A 20,723-nucleotide genomic window follows, 5' to 3' on the forward strand; every position below is an offset into this window, starting at 1 on the left:
GGCCACCAGGTTGGTCTGACAGGACCTGCCACTGATGAACCTGTGTTGGTTGCCCCTAAGCATGAAATCCCCTGCTGGCCCCTCGTGGATGTGTTGCAGAATAATTTTCTCAAAAAGCTTGCCCAGGATCAAGGTAAGATTAACTGGCCTATAGTTTCCCGGGTCCTCCTTCTTACCCTTTTTGAAGATGGGAACCACTTCATTTCCTACTGAAGTCATTCCACATTGAGAATACTTAGCATCTCTTAGCATTGGGCTCTCACTAGTACATACATGTATCCAGGCACAACACAAAGCCCACCGAAAGTGTTCATTAATCACAGCTAATGTCTGTCCTGGCATGTGTTGCTGTGATTATGAAATAGATGTTTGGAACAACTTAAAACAGTGTAACTTAGAAAGTTAAACATTTTTAGATACAAGCTTGCCACCTGTAAATTAGCTCCAGATGAATATTTGTAACTAAATATGTAGTTAAACAATGAATGAATATTTAATATTTTGCATGTTAGTTCTATTTCCCCCATTGTTGGCTGAAGGTTTCTTTCCTCTCATCATACCTTAATTAACATCATCCTGCCACATGACTGAGTCTCCAACAATAGTACTAGTATCTACTCATTAATCAGAGAGTTAGCTCCACCCTACACTCATATTCACATTCACACCCTCCCCAGAAACATTAAGCAGTCCCCCTCTGCCCCACCCAGCATCCCCCACCAACTGAATTGCTCAGTACAAAATGAAGCTGATAAGTTGGTGAGGCTACATAGGAAGGAGGAGGGCTATGGAACAAAAGATGCAAAAATAGACATGTCCATTTCCTTTTTCACAATTGGTATGGGTATGACTGAAAACTGCACCCTACTGGGGTTTGAGGTCACTGTGGTGGGACTGCTTGTGGCAGAGCAGCCCCTAGGAAGTGCCACCTGGGACAAACTGCAAGGAAGGGCATGCCTGGGGTGCCCTGAAACCCCAGCCACTGCTGCTTTGTGGGTTACCCCTGGGTGAGAAAAGCTTGGGGAACTAACCCTGAAATAAAAGTAAGGGCAAGGCCAGACTGCTGATCAGAGTAGACAGCTATACCTGGCTTCCTCCTGAAAGCCCTCTCTGCTGGATTAGGCTGCTGAGCAGATATGCTCATCTCCCCTGCTGTGAAGGCACATGATTTCTGTGGGGAAGAGCTATGGGGACAGTGTAGTTCATCAGTTCAGCTGTAGCAGGACCTGATGGCCACCCACTGCATCCACACTTGTCTCCAGACGTCTCAACATTGTTATGTCACTGGATTTAAACAGGCCTGGATGAGAAAGTGAGGGTGACTCTGCGCAACTTCCCTTCACTTAAGTCACCTCATGCACAAGTCATAACATCACCTATATCCTCCCATAGACAGGAGCTATATCTACAGACCTGCATACAGGTGGCTCAGGGCATAGGGTTGCTTTACACTGACTGAAGCAGCAGTGGAATTCAGCAGCCCCATTTAGGATCATACTCTCACCTCCATAACATGCAGAAGGGGCTAGAAAAGGTGCCCTAAATATTGTCTGCTCCACCTTAACCCTGGTGTCGCAGGACGACCTAGGGGTGCTGTGACCTCCCCTAGCGCCCCTACCTACTGTGCCAAATCAGGTCTCAAATGCACCCTCTATCTCGCCCGCCATGTCTTGCTGGTAAATATCATTAAAGGGAGGCTGCCTTCCTGCCCTCTTTGGCATGGTGCCTTGCTGTACCGGGGCTCTGTCCAATTGCCCGCCTGCGCTCTCACGGGTGCCCCCTCACTTCCGTTGTGGCCCTTGCTGCACCGGGGCCTGTTTCCCGCGGCTCCTGTCGCCCGCTCCGGGGCCTCGCTCTTATCTCGTCACCCGCTCCTCCGGGGCCTGTCTCGTGCTCCCGCCTGCAACCGGGGCCTGTCTCGCACTCCCGATATTGCCCACACTGGGCTTGCCTTTGCCTTTATGCGAACTGCCCTCCCTGGGGCCTGTGCCTCACGCTCCCCGTGCTCCCACCCCCAACCGGGGCCTGTGCCTCGCGCTCCCCGCGCTCCCGCCCCCAACCGGGGCTCAGGCGGCCTCAGCCTTACCTGGCCCCAGACCACTTCCTCGGGTCCTACGCCCACTGGGCTTCTCCCAATTGGGGCTCAGGCAGCCTCAGCCTTACCTGGCCCCCAGACCCCTTTCCCGGGTCTTACGTCCTACTGGGGCTTCTCCCAATTGGGGCTCAGGCAGCCTTAGTCTTACCTGGCCTCCAGACCCGCCTTCCTGGGTCTTACGCCCACTGGGCTTCTTGCCTACGCCCACACTGGGCTCATCCCGATATCGCCCACACTGGGGCTGGGGTCGGGACACCCCAAAATGCAGCGCCCTCTCCAGCACCAGGAACCCCCCCACACTACTGGGGAGCTCCCATGAGGCCTCCTCCACCCCTACAGCCTTGCCCAGTCCTCTGCTGTTATATCACAACCAAAACTGAAAACGCAAAGCCCCTCGGCTATAACATAAATCCTAAGCCAACCTGGCTATCCTTCGTTCATATCCCTGTCAGGGTTCTCTCCACCCCATAACATCATGCCAACACTGCTCAAGCCATCCGGCTTCCTTACTATGCCCGCCCTGCTTGCTCCAGCAGGGCTCCTGCGTCTTAGGCTGCCAGAGGGGAACTGGCCTTCCACCCTCAGCCTGTTTGTTTATAAAGGCCAGGCCCTGCCCCCTTCTGGTCAGCTGACCCAACTGGTTGTCTCGGCAACCCATGCCTGCGCTGCCCTGGTGAGTGGCAGCTGAGCCCATACTACTATTACCAGTAGCAGGCACCCTAGTGCCCTGCTACACCTGGTCATCACTAGCTGATGGGGATCCCACTATAGCAGTCGAAAATCACACAAGTGGTAGAGAACTGGCCAGGTTCAACATTCAGACAGTGACCCTAAGTGAAACTTGCCTAGCTGAAGGACAGCTCAATGAAAAAGGAGCAAGCTATGAGCAAGCTACACCTACTTCTAGATTGGCTGTAGTAAAGAAGACAGACACAAAGCTGGTGTTGGGTTACAAATCTCCCAAAGGGAATGAATGACTAACTCATGTGCTCCTACTCTCTGGGGAAAGATGTGCAACTATCATCAACGCCTATGTGTCCACTATGACCAACTCAGATGTGATTAAGGACAAATTTTATGAAGATCTGGAGCATCATATCACAGGAATGCCGAAGGCAGACAAGCTCATCATCCTTGGTGACTTTAATGCTAGAGTTGGTGCAGATCACCAGGCATAGCCAGGCATCATCAGAAAAAATGGCCTGGAAAATGCAACAGCAATGGGTTCTTCTTGTTGAGGACATGCACCAAATACAACCTCATCACCAACACAGTCTTCTGCCTGCCTAACCAACTAGATGTCTTGGATGCACCTATGCTCCAAGCATTGCTATCTCACTGATCACATCAGCAGCAGCAGAAAACACACAGACAGGACATTAGAGTGACAAAGGCCATGAGACTGAAGGTCTAACAAAGCCAGTGTGTTGCTATTCCTGATGTATGCATCCAAAAAACCTGGATGGTGTATAGATGCCATGCTATGAAGCTGAACCACTTTCACATGGGTGGTCTGAGGAAACTAATGAGGATAAGACAAGGTCCCAGACACTGAGGTTCTCTCACGGGCAGGAATGACAAGCATCCATACTCTTGATTTAAATCACAGATGAGATGAACAGGCCACGTTACCACATGTCAGATGAGTAAACGACAACAGGATCTTCTACTGCAAACTGAGGGAGGCAAAGTGCTCTCAAGGAGGCGAGAAGAAACATTTCAAGGACTCCCTCAAGCCATCCTTGAAACATTTCAACACTGACCCTAAGCCTTGAGAAGATCTCATGATCATTGCACCTGGCAGAGCCTCATCCATACTGGAGCTACAGTCTACAAGTGGAAGGGAACTACTCAGGCAGAGCAGAAGCACAAACTGCATGATTCTCACAACAGCAGTACATTAGCTGTTGATCAGGCAACTCAGAGTGGCATCTCTTGTTCAGTGTACCACAGACAGATCAAAGCACAAGTTGTGGCCTGATCAGCCACTACGTGCTCCCATAAACCAAACCAACCAGTGATATCATGGTCATCTTCAAATTCAAAGGACAAATAACAACAACAACAAAACATTTTTCCAGAATGGGCATAGCTGCTGCTCTTGATCAGGAAACTTTCTTGAACTGAGGCTGTAAGCAGGGAACTGAAGGTAGCTAATATTAAACAATATTTAAATTAAATTCGAATACAGCTAAAAACACTGTCGTAGAAGCTCCCTAGTATGACACTAAACAAGCAAATCTTTAAATCATGAAAAAATAAGTATAGTAACTATTTCTATTGTAGTATTCCCCATACATAGGGAGAATGTTCTGCCTCAATGCACATCTGAGATGTGTTTAGAAATCATCACCATTGCTTTATTCCTGCATAGTAACTTCTTTTTCACATTCTAGTCTATGTACAGCTTTAATCAGTTACACCTTCAGGATCAAAGACAATGGCTTTGCAGTCAATTTTTCACTCATCTTTGAATAGGCAGAAAATGTACTTGCACTATGACCCAGGTAATCACTAAAATAAGGATGACCGTATAATCGCTATACGGAGTAAACAACATACTGGTTGAGAACTAAATGGGAAATTTTGCAAACTGTCACGTAAGGTATGTATGTAAGAGAATCAGTACACAGCATTTAGATATTGAAATATGGGGGTGTAGGTTATAGCCATGTTGGTCTAAGGACATGGGCAGAACAAAGTTATTTGGGTGAATCTGATATGTTTTATTAGATAAGATATCAGATTCACCCAAAGAACCTTGCCTGCCTGATATTGAAATATGACACTGCATTATGAGTCTACTACAAATAAAGGGGCTAAGATAAATGGTTACACAATAAACTAATGGAAATTAGACCTTTTGATTATCATAAAAAGGGCAAAGAGGTTATGCTCCCTTAGAAACCCAAGGCGGTACTGCTACCTAGAACTGACTGGAAATTATTTTCCATTCTGGAATTTGTTGACTTCTTGCCAAAAACAACACAAAAAACACAGAAAAAACTGATTGAAAACATATGGTTTAAGTTTGATGAAAAATACAGCAATGAGGAACTACACACACACACACGTTGAAAAGCCAGGGTTTGGGGTTTAAAAAAAAAAAAAGGTTATGAAGGGAAATTTTCTAAATCATCCTTTGCAGCACTCAACAATGAGATCTTAGGAGTGCGGGGGGAGGTTTCCACATAGGCATGAAGAGCACATTCAAAATCTTCTTTAAAGAATTAATGAAAAGGGCATATAAATATAGCACAAAGCTAAATTATACAGGGTAGATATGCTACAAATTGTTGGCATTCTTCCATTCATACACTTCCCAATTACTTGTGCAATTACTCATCTAAACTTACTCTGGATAGCTGACAACCAGAAGCAACAGTCAGCAGATGCTCTTTAAATTTAGAGTCAGCTGCAAAGAGAAACCAACTAAAATTGCATAATCCTAGTCAGTTTCCCTTTAAAGCCTGCTCCATGTGTAAAGCATTAGCTCCTGGCTGTTGCTGTCAACCTGGCAACAAGGGAGGGGGAGAAAGGGAGGGAAAGGGAAAGAAACAAGATGCAAAAGCAAACAAGATGAGAAGCAGGTACAGAGCAGACAGAGAAATAAAGAAGGCAAAACAGGGACAAGTAATGGAAGCAAAAAAGGTGTAGAAAAGGGAGAAAAAATAATGGAAAGGAAAATGGAATGAAATCAAATCGAGTCAGGACAGAAGAATGCAAGATCTGAAAAAAAGATGAACGGGGAAATGCTTAAGGCAGGGGTGGGAATTATTTAGGCCCAGGGAATGCTGACCTCGCCTGGCAGGGGAGGGGTGGGAGGGGTGGTGGAATTGATCCAGTCTGGCCCCAGACCCATCCATCCTGCACCCACCACTGGGAGCACTGGGCAGGGTCTCCATGGAAACCGACCCAGCACCTCTGCCATTGAGGTGTGCTCAGTTGCATGGATGGGATGGCACTGCAGGTGATCAGGGAACGGGGTCTGGGAGCAGGACCAGTAGGCATGGCAGGGATTGTGGGGTGGTAACAGTGCAGGGCCAGGGCTTGAGGCAGAGCCACAATCTGCTCCCCACACATCCCTGTGATGGGTGCTGGTTCTGTAGGAAGAGATGTACAAGGAGAGGATTGTGGCTCTGCCCTGGGCCCCAGTGCTCACCGCACTGTCACCACCCACCCGTGGCCCCATCCCATCCGCCCAACTGAGCATGCCCTGCCTACAGGGGTCCCATCCCAGTCTCCATGGAGAACCCGCCTGCCCACCCACCTAGTCTGGCACCCCCAGTGGTGGCTGTGGGGTGGACAGGTCAGGGTGCCAGGGCAGCAGCGTCCGGTTAGACAGCAGCAGTGGAGATGCAGGCAGCAGCAGCTGGGCAGAGAGAACTGGTACTAGGGGGACTGTCAAGAGGCTGAGTCCAGCTGCCATGTCACCCCATCCCACTGTGCACCCATGGGTGGCAGGACCAGCTGCACACACCACACCCCAGGCTGCACCCCACTCTTAAGCCATGTGGGACCAAGGGACCTACCATAGGCTGGACAGAATCAATTGGCAGCCGAGATTCAGTCCATGGCCTGTATTTGGCCCATGCCTGGTTTGAGAGAGAGAGAAAGAGAGAGAGAGAGAGACTATATTGTCTCATATATCACACATAGTTTGGGATGGCAAAATGAAGAAAAGATTTTTTCCAAGCTTGGCTGAATACTGATGGCAGGGGATCCTGACTGCAGCAACCGTGACTGTGAGAGAACTAGTACTGTGGCTCTGATCCTGAACTCTACCCTTTATTCCCAAGGCTGGCAGAGGGTGAAGCATGACAACCATCTTGCAGTGATGTCTGCATCCCACTTTCTACTCCAGGGAAAAAATAAATTAGCTCCCCCACTTAAGACATGCCCCCCTATTTTGAAGGCTGAGTTTTGGGAAAAGAGTGTATGTGGTTTTTAATATGCAAGTAAATACAATATTAAAAAACAGGTTCTGGTTAACCTTCTTCTCTTTTCTTGAATCACTTAGATCGGTAGCTGGCAACCTATCCAACCTGTAGGCTAGAAAAACCCAGTTCTGACACGTCAATGGAGCAGGCTCCCTAAAGCCTGATTACTGACACAGGCAAGGCCCCCCACCACCACTGGAATGCCACAAAACCCCCCTGGGCTCCACAGACCAGATCCAGCCCCCAGGTCCTATGTTGCCAACCCCTGATTTGGATGACGACTTGAGTTAGTGCTATGCTAATACATGGGGGGGGGAGAGGGCTTGTAGGAAAAAGAAAATATAGCTTGATAAAATTGTAAAATACATTAAGAATAAAGTAAAATTTTACAAAAGGCATGAGAAGGAGAAGCATATATTTTATAGAAATACAAACTGTAGTCAGATTGAAGTATGAACTCTTCCTGCTTTAAAGGTATTGTCTGACTAAAATCACATATTTTCAACAGAAAAATGGCCAGATATTTAACAGGATACAACAATTTCTGAAGGAATAAAGAAAAAAAAGGAGACAAAAAAAATACACTGTAATAGACATTAATGCAACTGCAGCAAGAAAGGTATAAATATTTTGACTAATACAGCAGAAAATCAGGACAAAACTTAAAAGAAGTCAGATCACCTTGGATAGTGCTATAACCCTCCTGCATATATCTTGTTTTGTTCTGTTTTTAACTAGTGGAGCTTATTAGACAGCTAGAACATTGATCATGGAATATTTTAATTTCTTGGATAGTGACTGAAATAATTACGACATAAAATCTTAATACGACAATCTATTTACAGGATTTCAAAGAATTATTTTAATCTGCATTTGCTTTACTGAACAGACATTTTAGTATTTTATGCTTACTCTTAGGAGTCAAGTAAGCTAAAGAAGCATGAAGTTAGAAGGAACACCTACTGTGGATACTTGAGTCCAGGTGCTGCTACAGTGAAATCAGGACTGGCCAATGTAATCCCTAACCCTTGTAAAAGAATATGATCACGATGGCAAAACATCCGTACTGTCTCTTCCAGTCTAAGATTATAAGATCAAGCAATAAATAAAACCGTTTAAAGTAGAGGTGTACCTATATATTGGTCGCATATCAGCCTGGCACCAATAAAAGGAAAATTAACATTATCAGCTATCAGCTTCTTTTTGGCCAGTGTAGCCAATAATGTCACTGATAAATGCCACACATATGCACGCAGGTGCACACATGCACAGGGCCAGGAATGCAACCTGGCAGCTAGGACAGCAGTGTCCTGCTAAGTCTGAGAGGGGAAAGGGGCATGAAGGAGGGAAATGGCATGAACGGGCCAGACTGAGGTCCCAGGGCAAAGGAGTGAGGCAGGGCCTGGGGTGGAGGGGAACCTCAGCCCCTGCTTCCCCATGGAGTCCCAGGACCTGCACAGCAGGAAGCGGCCAAGACAGCCAGCTCCATTGCATAACACTTCCCCCAGTGGCACTTGAGTATAGGAGCTGCACATGCACCATGGCGAGCTTTGTGCAAGATGTGGGCTGGCTGGGCCACTCTCCTCGCCCCCATGTACAGTGCTGGCCAGAGCCATGCACTACTGGGCGGCATGGCCTGCACCAAACACAAACACCCTGAGCACCCAACAGCTGTTGCTGCTGCTGCTAGTGGAGACTTTTCACCATGGGAAGAGTATGTAGGGAGTCCCCACACCCCACCACCCTCCCTCACACCCACACTATTCTCACCCAAGCTTGGCACTCCACTGACTTCCTGGACATGGGGTCCATACTGCTGCCACCCCCAGCCCCATGTTCCATACTTCTGCCCAGCTGCAGCTCCCCCCTCCGCCCCTGCCACTTCTCTATCTGATGTCTGGTGTAATTGGGACACTGGGGAAGCCAAGCAGGTCCCCTATCGGCTGCAGCAGTGGCAGCAGCAGTCCCGCTTGAAAGATGCATGCTGGCTGGGCCAGGTCCTTCCGTGCATGAGGTATGAGTGAGGCACAATAGGGCATGTTGTGCGGGGTGGGGGAGGGGGGTATATGTGGCTGCCTCGCTCCCACCCTCCTGGGCAAAAGGGCTGGGTGGGGTACAATTAGTTGGTGTGCACTTGTGGGCTGGATGAAATTGCCTGGCAAGCCAGATCCAGCCCGTGGGCCATATTTAACCCACCCCTGGCCTATCCCAGCCATACCCGTTATCTCTCATGCATCTCATGTATTCAGCGTCCCCACATCTCATGTATTTGGCATCCTTGCACTTCAAAATGGCAGCGGGGGCACTTTAACTAAAGCTTGTTGAATGAGCTTTAGTTAAAGCGCCCCCACCACCATTTTGAAGCGCAGGATGCTAAATACATACTTTAGAGTGGCTCTCATTAAAGTGCCCCCCCACCCCATGCACACCTCTGGAGCACATGTAATGATGCGCTTATAGACTAACTCCTTTAAACTTGTAAGCTACAAGAAACTTTGTCAGACACTACGAATGGACTTGCAGAGAGTAGGGATAATAAATAGAAAGGATAGAGAAAGGCAGATGAAAGGATGTAAAGGGTGAAGGTGGGTTAAACAGAAGCCAAAATATAAATAATGCATTTGTAAATTATATTGCAGTAGTGTTTAAGTTGCCTTAAAGACAACAGCATTTTCATCAGCATTTATATTCATTATACCTGGGGCAAGAGTGTTGCTCTGAGATATCCCTTGAATTGAATTCATGAATTGAAGGTCACACTCCATAGATAAATCTAAATAATATATCAGGAACAACTGGCTGCAGTCTTCTAAAAAAAAATCAAACCAACAACCATTTTTCCACTGAACCACGATGAGTTGTCAGAAGAGCAAGGTCTCTCAGATGCATAGACAAAATTTCATCTTGAAATTTTAAAAACGTGGTAGAGGCCTTTCTTTGTATTGAGTCAAAAGTTTGATTTTTCACTGCAAAATGACTTCACACACACACAAAAAAATGACAGCATACATCTGAAAAGTTGAAATTGGAACAAATGATTCATTTTTACCTAAATGAAATATTTTGATTGACAGAACCTGTGAAATGAGATTTTTTTCTAGAATTTCATTTCATTTCTGATTTCAGTTTTGTTCTCCTGTAGAGTGGAACACTTCTTAAAATCATGGAATTTCCCACAAAACAGAAATTCCAGTTCTCCCCACATATTTATCAACCATTTTGCTACTTTTGCCTTGAAGTAATTTAATCTATAAACCATTCTGTCTTCCCTCGAATCATGCAACATGGCCAGAGTCGTTACTGGTCAGCACTAAGACCCGCGCAGTACTCTGTTAACTTGCATCCCTCCCACACCCTGTACCTTTCCTGAATGGCTCCAGCTGCAGCAGTGTGGAAGGGCAGATGTCAACATTTTTGTCACCGATAGATGCTGAATGGCCAAAAGAACATTTTTGGCAACAAAAAGCAAGCTACATTTCCCCAAGCAGCAGAGAATTTCCATCTGCTGCTTTTTCAGCGCATGCCACTATCACTTCTCTGCCTTCTCTGCTGCTGGAACTGGCTCTGAAGCTGCTACAAGGAAGGTAGAGGGTGCAGGGGCAATGGGACAGGGAATGCCTTGGCAGTGCCCAGGGCCTGTGCCCTACTCCCTCATCCACTGATACGCTACTGAACATGGTGGTTATTAAGTACAGGCCATTTTAAACTACCTGTTCCTACCTGTGGATACTTTCAGAATAAAATATTATCCCTAAATACATCACTTCTGTTTTACTAGCCTTACTTTTACTATCATTTAGCTGCATATGGAGACCCACACTCACTCTAAAGAATCCTGTGATATTTTCTTGGAAAGCTGGTATGCAAAAATAAGCTCTAAAGCACTGTACTATCACTAGAATATATACTGTGGAGACTAATCCTGCATTAGCCAAGCGATGGATTACACAAATGAGTGGGTCCTTTCCATATCTAGTTTATATGATTCAATGATGGTATTGTCCCCCTGTCTCTATCAAACAAGCAGCCAAGTACCTAACACTCAAATGTAGCTGAAAGTGCAGAAATTGGCCTTGTCTGAAATGAATACTGTTTCTATGTAGGTCTGCCATGCAGAAGTTATTGGAATGTGGTAAAGCACTTGGACTATACCTCTATAATAATCAAAGTCTTCATCATCCTGGCTGATGGTGTACAGGAGGCAGGGGTCAATTGAAACTCAGGCTTCTCGCATGATAGTGTGCTCCCTGATTTGCCAAACGAACTAGATGAAATAATGGACTCTTTCAGTCCTTTTGTTACATTTGAAAATAGTGTTTCTTTTCTTTTACAAGGAAAGAACGCTCTCAAAGTGCCAACAGTTAAGCAGCCTCATTTTTATTTCTTCTGTTTAAAGCATTCCAGTGGTAATGCATGCTGTTGTACAATGCAAACAGGGGTCACTGCAGAAATACATCTGTGTCAGTTAATGAGCCGCAACTATGTTAACGTAACAGTGACAGACTGCACTGTTACAATATCATAACCAGCCTTACTAGCTAATATCATTGGAATGCCAAATTACTAATGACTACAAACAAACAATAAGAGATAACTGCTGCAGTTGTAAGCCACTCTTTCAAAAACAGTATACAAAAATGCCCTGCAAGATTAATCACCAAAGGTGGGAAGCAATGCTACTGCGGTCTTATTTCAGAGGAAGCTTTCCTTCATTTGATTCAAACGTACTTTCTGCAGATAGCTCAACGGAATAAATAAAATATGCAGAATTTAGCAACTGTATAAGCAATATGCTGAGGAATGGCTAGTGTGGTGTTTCAGATAACTGGAGGGTGAAAGGAGAAAAGAACATCACTTTTTGGAACTCGCAAGGCAAATTTGAAGGATCAATAAAACTAGAAATTTTGGAGGGTCAATGTAATCTACAAACCAGACATGTGAATCAATACTTACTGCTTTAATGGGCTGACCACAAATCCTGATCCAAAGCCCATGGAGCTCAATGGGGGTCTCCTCCTTAAGTTCAATGATCCTTGAAGCTAGCAATTAAGCTGTTAACTTAAGAGATTCAGATTAAAACAAGAAGTTTTCAGCAAACTGAAGTAAATTTTCTAAGAGCAAAATTTAATGCCAGGACAGCTATGACAAATACTTTTCCTTGTGCCAGCTTTCAATGTAGCTACCCCTGAATTTAAAAGGCACAGTAGATGAGTTGAGTAGCTTTTTCTTTCATCTTGAAGAACACAGAATTGGTGCTAGTTTGCTGTTCTACTTGGGTCAAACTCATCCCATCCTCTTACAACTTAATTAAGGCTGAGGGAGTTACAAGAATGATGAATTTGTCACCAATTCTCTCTCTCACAAAGTCACTTCACCATCAGATATAACTGACAGTGTCTACTAAAGAGAAGCCCAAGACTAGAATACTAGCAGAGTTAGAGCTCTGAAGTAAGGTTCCCTGGCATCTGAGTAGGGAAGCTTATTCAGTGCCTCTCTGCACTGTGATTACTTCAAGTGAGTGTTATAAATTCCTTACTTCAATAAGCACTGTGTGGGATTTTCAAAATGGCTCAAGTATTTGGGGAGTACAAGACATCTGCACAAAAATGCCAGTGGGATTTGCCCCCCCTAATTATTTAAATACTTTTGAAAATATAACCCTAAATTCACTCAGCAATATAATGTGAATATTTTCACACATTTTCCTGTCTCAGTTCAAGAAACTGTAAGCTAATTTCAGAGTTTTCAGAAGCTCTAAAATCCAAATGCAAATTTTATATTAAGCAAAATTAACTATCTTCCTGTAATTGCAAAGGCCAGTTGTGAAATGAAAGTAGATATTATTGAATTAAATCTCAAAACAATCCAAAGGGATAAATATTTAACTCCAGTCTCTTGGTTTGTGTTCCCTAAAACAGGTCCATAAATATTTGCTTTCCCAAAAGTCTGTAAAATTCTATTTTAATCAATGCTTAAATGGGCATCTGGGTAGGGATCTGGGACACCACCTTTCTAGGGGATACACACTGAGATATTTGCATTTCCACAATTTTTTTTTAGACAGGCATAAATCCAGATATCATGGCTGAAGCAGACTGAAATGTGGTTCTATAAGCCATATGTTATTTTGTGGGTTGTCAAAGTCAAATACTACAAGAATGAGGTTGAAATGAAAGCTCTTAGAATTGATTTTACTTGGCTGGTTGAAGCCACAGCCTTTATAGGTGTTAAGCGTAGTTAGTATGTTTAATTCTGTTTTTAAATAATAAATACAAATAACTTGGTGTTAGCATTATGATTATCTGGCAAACCAACAAAAAAAAAAAGTGAATACAGTTTTGGATTCCATTAACAAAAGCACTCATGCACCAAAAGGAGATGTAACTACTGTGCTGGGCACTGGCTACATACACTTCAGCTCGTCTAGTTTTGAACACGATATTATAAGAAAGATGGCGAAACGATGAGTGATGAAGATAATGAGGTTACAATGAAGGCCACGAAGAAACACTGAGGGGCCTGGGCATGTTTAGTTTGGAGAAAAGATTTTGGAAGGAGGGGGAAGTAAATAAGTTTTGAAAGACTACCATAAAGCTGAAAAAATATATTCCCTTGCCAGGGCAAGACATGAGGCAGCAGGTTTAAGCTGCATCAAAGAAAATTTTGAATTTAGATCAAATCTTAGGGACAACTTCTTATCTTTGAGAACAGTAAGACAGTAGAACAAGCTGCCTAGAGAAGCTCCTCCAAGTGAGAAACCACTAGCAAGCCAGCTTTAAAATAAGCTAAAATAAATTCATGAGCAGAGACATATTAATGGGTGGTGCCATTAAGATGCAAGGAAATGCCACTGCTTCCAAAAAATGATTTAGAAGGAGAGACTTAGGACTATGAAGCCAGAGATGAATTCCTGGTCTCAGTGAAGTCACCAGGAGTTCTTACTAAAAAAATTCTCTTATAACAGCAACAGCGATTGGCAGGGATTGACGAGAGCTACTTCCACATATTGAACCCTGGAAACGTTGCTGACAGCGAAGAGCTCCCAAATTGACAAAAACGCTAAAGCGCACAAAATTAAGATACAGACACTGTTTTTGTCATATGAAAGAAGCAGTGACTGGCAAAAATTCTATCTAAACATTATAGCCATTTAAAAGATCCATGTATTATTTTCTTGTTGAAAACAGGACATAATATATATTTAAGCATATATGATAACATATAGATTCATGTAACATACTGTACAAGCAGAGTACAAAGTGGCATTCAGATTTTCTGACTCACGCATGCCTGCTGGAGAACACTTACAATACTTATTATTCTAAACAAAAGTAGTGGTTGTATCCTAGTTGCAAATGATTCAAATCCAATAACACAATGTTGATAGTACCAAGGACCCAACGTGACATTTCTTCAATCTTGTAAATTATGTTGATTTCAACTACATTTTTATTATTTGTACTAGTTATGTAATATGATTCATGTGTATAGAGTGCATGGCATTAAAAATAAAAGTATGCACAGCAGTTGCCAATGCATACTTTAAACCTAAATAAGTGCTACTTCATTTCAAATGAAGGGAAAAGGAGGAAGAACACTCAGGACCCTAATTGACATTATGAAATATTATCCTCAAAATAATCTCTTCTTAGGGAGTTTTGCTTTATGAACAGTTCCTTGTTTTCGAGTCAAAACAGTTTCTGAAGCTTACAGAAATTCTGCTAGTTATATTCTTCCATGGTTTAAAAAAATGTAAATGAAAACCAAGCACATTCCAGACAAGAGCTCCTGTGTTCTACTGCAGCTCATTATAAGTTGAAATAGCCCATTTTTAAAAAAATCTTCAGCATGTATAATGAAGATGCAGAGGGATTCTGTTCTAGCAGAAGCATAAACATTTCTTCAAGAAAGTTTGGGTTCTGTGAAGGTAAAGATCCCAGTACTACCTTGTTTCTGAGGTTTGTTTGTGTATGTACAACTAGTGATCCATACTTAGGCTTGGCAGGATTTGATTTTTTAATCAATAATATTGATTTCACCTGACACGCCAGACTGATGGAAAAATATTTGTTGATAATCGTCAAAATTCACAGGAAGGGGACACAAAAGAAATCCACGATGTGGGTAAGAAGTCCAGGGAGGGTAAGGGGGGCAGTGTGTGCATACACACACGCAAAATTATGGTGGCTGCTGCAGGGAAGGCGAGGGGAACCCTCCCTGGCTTTGTCACCCACGCATTTCTCCTCTGGCAAAAGCTCGGACAGCTGCTGTAGGAGCCGGGAGCCGTGCTGGGTAGGCCTGCTCTGGGAGCAGGGGTTGGATGGGCAGGGCTGTTGTTAGCCTGGAGCCCAGTGGCTGCTCACTCTGCCCAGGTCCTAGCTGGGGACTGGGCACCAAACTCCCGGTGAGCCCAGCCCAGCCCTTGCATGGTTTTACAAATGTATAACCAAATGAACAGAATGTTTTAAAGCAAGCATGTTTCATTGATTTATGGATATTTACTTTTTATATTTTAACATGTGATTTTATAAAGATTATAACAGTATACTGTTATTTCTAAATTGCTCCCACGCCCCTAATTTTGTACAACTCAGAAAATTTAAATCAATAAAAATCAAAAGCAATGCGATAAACAAACAATTTTAGCTGTCAAAATTATTAAAAAATAAAAATCAAATTCTGCCACGCCTATTTATAATCATCTTAGCACAGAGCAAATAATAAGTAAAATATCCTCAAGTTTAAGTATCAACTATTAAAAAAAAAATCTTATAATTCCATCTTTTAGGCACTACTGATAGGTTTTTAATCAGAGTTTACAACTGAACAGATCTGCTAAAGAGCCAAACACAAACACACACATTTGGTAAAGTTCAGATTGGTATGTAAATTTATTGCACAGATCAAGATGGTCTGAACTCTGGGTTTTGTTTCTGCCCCTTTTAGCTATATGGAAATTGCATCTCAGATTTTGGATTGGCCCCACAGCATTGTTAACAAATGACAAATGCTAAGAGTAAATTAGGAACATGTCACACATATAGACTGTCATTAGTTTTTGTGAACAAACATATGACTAACTCCCTGGTATCTTCCACTAAATCTAAAGCTAATATTATTTAAAAAACAAGAAAAATAGAAGAACAAGCAGTAATTCACTACCTGTTGCTAAAATGCACACCCGACTTCCACAAAAAGGCATTTTAAATTTTTCCTCCTTGTTACTATCATCAAGAAAAAAATCTCTCTTAAGGGCTCACTACACATTCATCTGAAATCAGACCTCTGACATCACTGTGATGTTTACTTATCACTCGATACGAAGATTACTGATAAGCTTTGAATCAGGTTCTTGGAGAGTGGGATTTTAATGTCATGTTACACTTGAGTTTTGTACATATCTAGTATTCTGATTCCTCTGTTTGGGACACTGAAAAATGACAAGTACAGTTCTTAGGGTTTGTGAAAAAGCTCCATGATAGGCTTACATATTCAATAACTATTTTTGTTTCTAAAGCACCTGGTAATCTACCCTCTAATACAAATGACAATAGATTATCTTCCTGCAATATCCTATAGATTTTGATGAACAGATTCTAAGGTGAGAAAGAAACTCTACCCTGAATCCCAGCAGAATTTGCAGGCATAGTAGAAAAAGTAATTTAAGTGACTAAATGAAAGGCTGATCAATAGGCATCCTAACTGTATAACAGACAGTATGCATGTGTGATGTCAGCAGTTTGGAAGGAGGAAAAAAAAAAGAGTTTCGGGGAGGGAAGAGCTGCAAGATGAGACACTAATGTGGCTGGGAGACACCGCAATATGAAGATGATAAAGGAGAAGCTGGGGCACTAAAACAAGACTGCAGGGCAAGTAAGAAGAGGTGAAATGGTATAAAGCAGGAGAGAAACAACAAGAGAAACTGACATGCCAAAAAAAGGAGGCAGAAGAAATTGGAGAGGAGAATTGTAGAGAAAAGAAAGCAAAAAGTAACAGTAAATTCCTTTGCGAGTAAGGGGCGGGAACCACTAGTTCATTATGAAGCTGGGAAAGAGAAGTTCTATAAAGGAAAGTCAGAGTTCATTTGATCTAATTCATGAAGGCTGAAAAGAAGGAAGGATAAAGAAGAAGAAAAAGTAGCATGATATCATTTGTTGTAGCTTTTAAAATAGGAACTTCAGCCATGTCAGCTCTGCAAGCTGCACATACTGATCTGAGAGACTATGAACTCAAATCATCTTTCCAGCTTGTCTGATGATTTACACCATGGTAAGATGAATGTAAAAACACTAACAACTCAGAATGGTATCAGTTATGATTTTAAGCATGTTTACATTTGCTTTGCCCTCTCTCTGGATAGTAACATACAGTTAAGGATGAACCAGATTCTCTCTCTCTACCCAGATACAATTAGGCTAGGGCTGTCCAGCTTCTAAGACCTTGTGGGCCACAGCAGTGTGGGCCATACCAAGTCAGCTACAGGCAGCTGGGCAGCACAGACACACCCCTTTGCCCCAGTTGCTCCTCATGGACACCCCCCACAACCACGGCATTGGGCCTTCCTCTGCTGCTGCACCGCACATGTGTAATTCCCACCCTCCTGCTGCAACACGCATCCTCACAGACAGACCTTGCATTGGTATGACATCCCTCCCACCGGTACAGTCCAGACTCATTCTCAGCTCCCTGTGCTACATTGCACTGCCCCAGTCCTGGCACAAGGAAGGAGGGGAAGCCTAAGACTGCCTGCTGTTGCAGCTGTTATTCCAGCTGCAACAGAGGTGTGGGGGAGGGAAGCTACAGCTGAGTGAGAACCTAAGGGTTGCAGCTTAATTCCTTGTGGGCTGCATGTGGCTTGTGGTCACCAGCTGGACGGCTCTGAAACAGGCAGTACATAGTATCTCTACACCCCAAATTCTTTCCTTCCCCCTTATCATACCCAACCATAAAATGGCATTTTCATTGTGCCAACAATAGGATTTTACTGAGGTAAACTCATGAACTTTGCTCTAACTTCACAAAACAGAAGTCTTCACATTTTCCAGTGAAAACAGAAATTCTGCATTTAATTTGAACAATATATTAACTTCAATCCACAATAGTTTGACTGATCATAGTGTACCAGATTAAAAAAAAAAATAAGACTTTAATTTTATTCCAGCATTTAGAGTCACACGGTTAGGTATTCTGATAAAACCCAGCAGTCCTAATGGACGCAAGTTCAGTACTTGAAAAGAAGCTTCTGAAAAGACTACAAGGAGTCAGGTATCACAATTGGAGTTCCCCTGTTGCTAAAAGCTGAGACAACTTCCAGTAACAAAGACTCTTTGCTTCACCCCTTTTGGACTTGAACCTTTGAATTTAGATTGTTTTACTCCACTCTTTCCCAATAAAACAACATTTGTGTGGGAAACAAGCTTAGTGCATTCTTTAGAAACCAGGCAAGCCAATAATTGATCCAACATGTTGGCAGTTTCAGAGAAACTTATTAGACACAAACAAATGATATTTTGTGTTGAAACAGCCTGAACTTGGAGTACCTATGGATGTAAAGCCCCTCATTAAATAACGTTAAATAACCTGTAATATTTACAAAAATAAGGGGTAGAATTTGACCAGCTACCTAACCATATGCAGTATATAGAGAACAGTCAAAAATATTAGGAGGGTAGGAACTTCTAATCATAAAGAAGCCATGAAAAGTCCTGAGGAACATTATGATCTTTAAAAATAGCCTTCCACTGATCCAATCTACCACTTCCAAGGTGTATGAACTTGCTCAGGTGAACAGTTGCTCTCAAAGAGAGAGTGCAAGAGGTTCAAAGTATACTGTTTGCTAGTAACTCTACTACTATGTTACTAACAACTTCCTTTTCCACTCGTCCACTCTGGGTCATTTATAGCATTAAAAATGTCATTAGAAATATCAGGTTTTGCATCCTATGTGTTACAATTTATCCCCAACTCCACTCAGACTCAATAGGCATGAAACACCTGGGCACAATTAACCACTAGATGCAAACCCAGACTCATATTTCCCAAATAGCTGGCATTTCAGTCACCATAGAATGGACTCTTGGCACACAAGACCAATGACCCTTGGCAGAAAACTGTCCCTAAAAATAAATTTGATTAGTTGTTCCTACAAACAACATTATTTTGGATCAAACCTTGTAGGGATTGTGACATGTAGGCTTCCCACCTTGAGTGGCTTGGTCACAAAGCCCAGCCCTACAGGGTCTGCTGTGCCCTGACTACCTAGCAAAGGTCCTTGCAGGGTCATGCCCAGAAACACCCCCCAAGTCACTCCAAACTTTACCACCCTCCAATGACACCCACGACAGTGCATAAGTCCTGGCCGCTGTCTTGTCCAGCAGCATCCATGTAGCACCCAGGAGCCCGTGAACCCTGCAGGGGACAGGAAAGGAGGTAGGGAACCAGGAGGTGACAGGGGCATGCCCAGCAGCTGCTGCCAGCAGTAACCTGGGACATGTCAGTCTGTGGGAAGGGATGGCAGGGCAGACCAGGGGGCCCAGCCCAGACCCTCCCACTCCATGACATCACCCCAACTTGCTGGGACCGTACCCTGGGCAGCAGGCTCCAGGGTCACTGGGGGGTGACAGGGATGGAGGAATAAATGGATGGAGGGATGAATGAAGGGAGAGACAGCTGGAGGGCTGAATCAATGGAGGAAAAGATGGAGGAATAAATGGAGGGATGAATGGATGGAGAGATGGATGGTGATGAATGGATGGAGGAAAAGGAGGAATAAATGGAGGAATGGATGGATGGTGAAGATGTGAGAACTGGAGGAATATGTGGAGGAAAGGATGGATGGATAGACCGGGATGAATGGAGGAATGGATGGGTGGTGGGATAGATGGAGGAATGAATAGAGAGAGGGAGGGATGGGGGATGAATAGAGGAATGGATGGGTGAAGGAATGGATGAAGGGATGAATGGAGGGAGGGAGGGATGGGTGGGTGGAAGGATGGATGGACGGGGATGAATGGAGGACTAGAGGAATGGATGGGTGGCAGGACAGATGGAGGGATGAATGGATGAGGGATGAATAGAGAAATGGATGGGTGGCGGGATAAACGGAGGGCTGGACGAAGATGAATGGACGGCCAGGTGGAGAGCTGGGTGAAGACGACGGGCCGAAGAGGAGGGAGCCCGGCGGAGGCTGCGGGCCGCACTCACCGGCGTGGGGCATGGTGACGGTCTCGTTGGCGCCGGCCGCGCCCACGTTGTAGATGACCACGGCCGAGGCGTTGTGGGCGGCGGCGTGGCGGATCTTGTCGCGGTAGCTGCAGTTGCCCCGCGGGATGAGCGCCACCCAGGCGCGGGCGGCGGGCGGCGCGGCGAAGCGCGTGGCGGGGTCGCAGGCCAGGCGGTCGTGGGCGGCGGGCAGCACCACCTGGCCGCGCGCGTCCTGCTTGGGCGAGTGCTCCCCGTAGCGCCCGCACTCGCTGCGCTCGCTGCGCGGCTCGCCCCCCGCCGCCGGCTCGGCGTACGTGATGTTGACGAAGGCCGTGTACCACTCCTCCTTCTCCGCCACCGTGAAGTCCAGGCAGAGGAGATGCACGAAACAAAAGGACAGCAGCCATGTTGAGAGCGCCAGGTTGCGGCACGCCTGCATCAGCCACGCGGCCATCGCCCCCCGCGGCCGGGGCGGTGCAAGGGCA

General features: G+C 44.5%; 1 protein-coding gene across 2 annotated transcripts in view; it reads right to left on the bottom strand.

Annotated features, from left to right (window-relative positions):
- The window catches only part of RNF150 (ring finger protein 150), a 194,381-nt gene extending 173,664 nt beyond the window's left edge, over positions 1–20,717 (bottom strand). For both annotated transcript variants that reach the window (XM_019534386.1, XM_019534387.1), the window contains exon 1: positions 20,239–20,717. In XM_019534386.1, coding sequence (XP_019389931.1) covers positions 20,239–20,692 — 454 coding nt within the window. In that variant the 5' untranslated portion in view covers positions 20,693–20,717. The remainder of the gene's footprint in view (positions 1–20,238) is intronic.
- Between the last annotated feature and the right edge of the window lie 6 nt (positions 20,718–20,723).

This window comes from Crocodylus porosus, unplaced genomic scaffold (assembly GCF_001723895.1).
Source record: "Crocodylus porosus isolate Cpor-Errol unplaced genomic scaffold, CroPor_comp1, whole genome shotgun sequence".
NCBI classification, from domain to species: Eukaryota; Metazoa; Chordata; order Crocodylia; family Crocodylidae; genus Crocodylus; species Crocodylus porosus.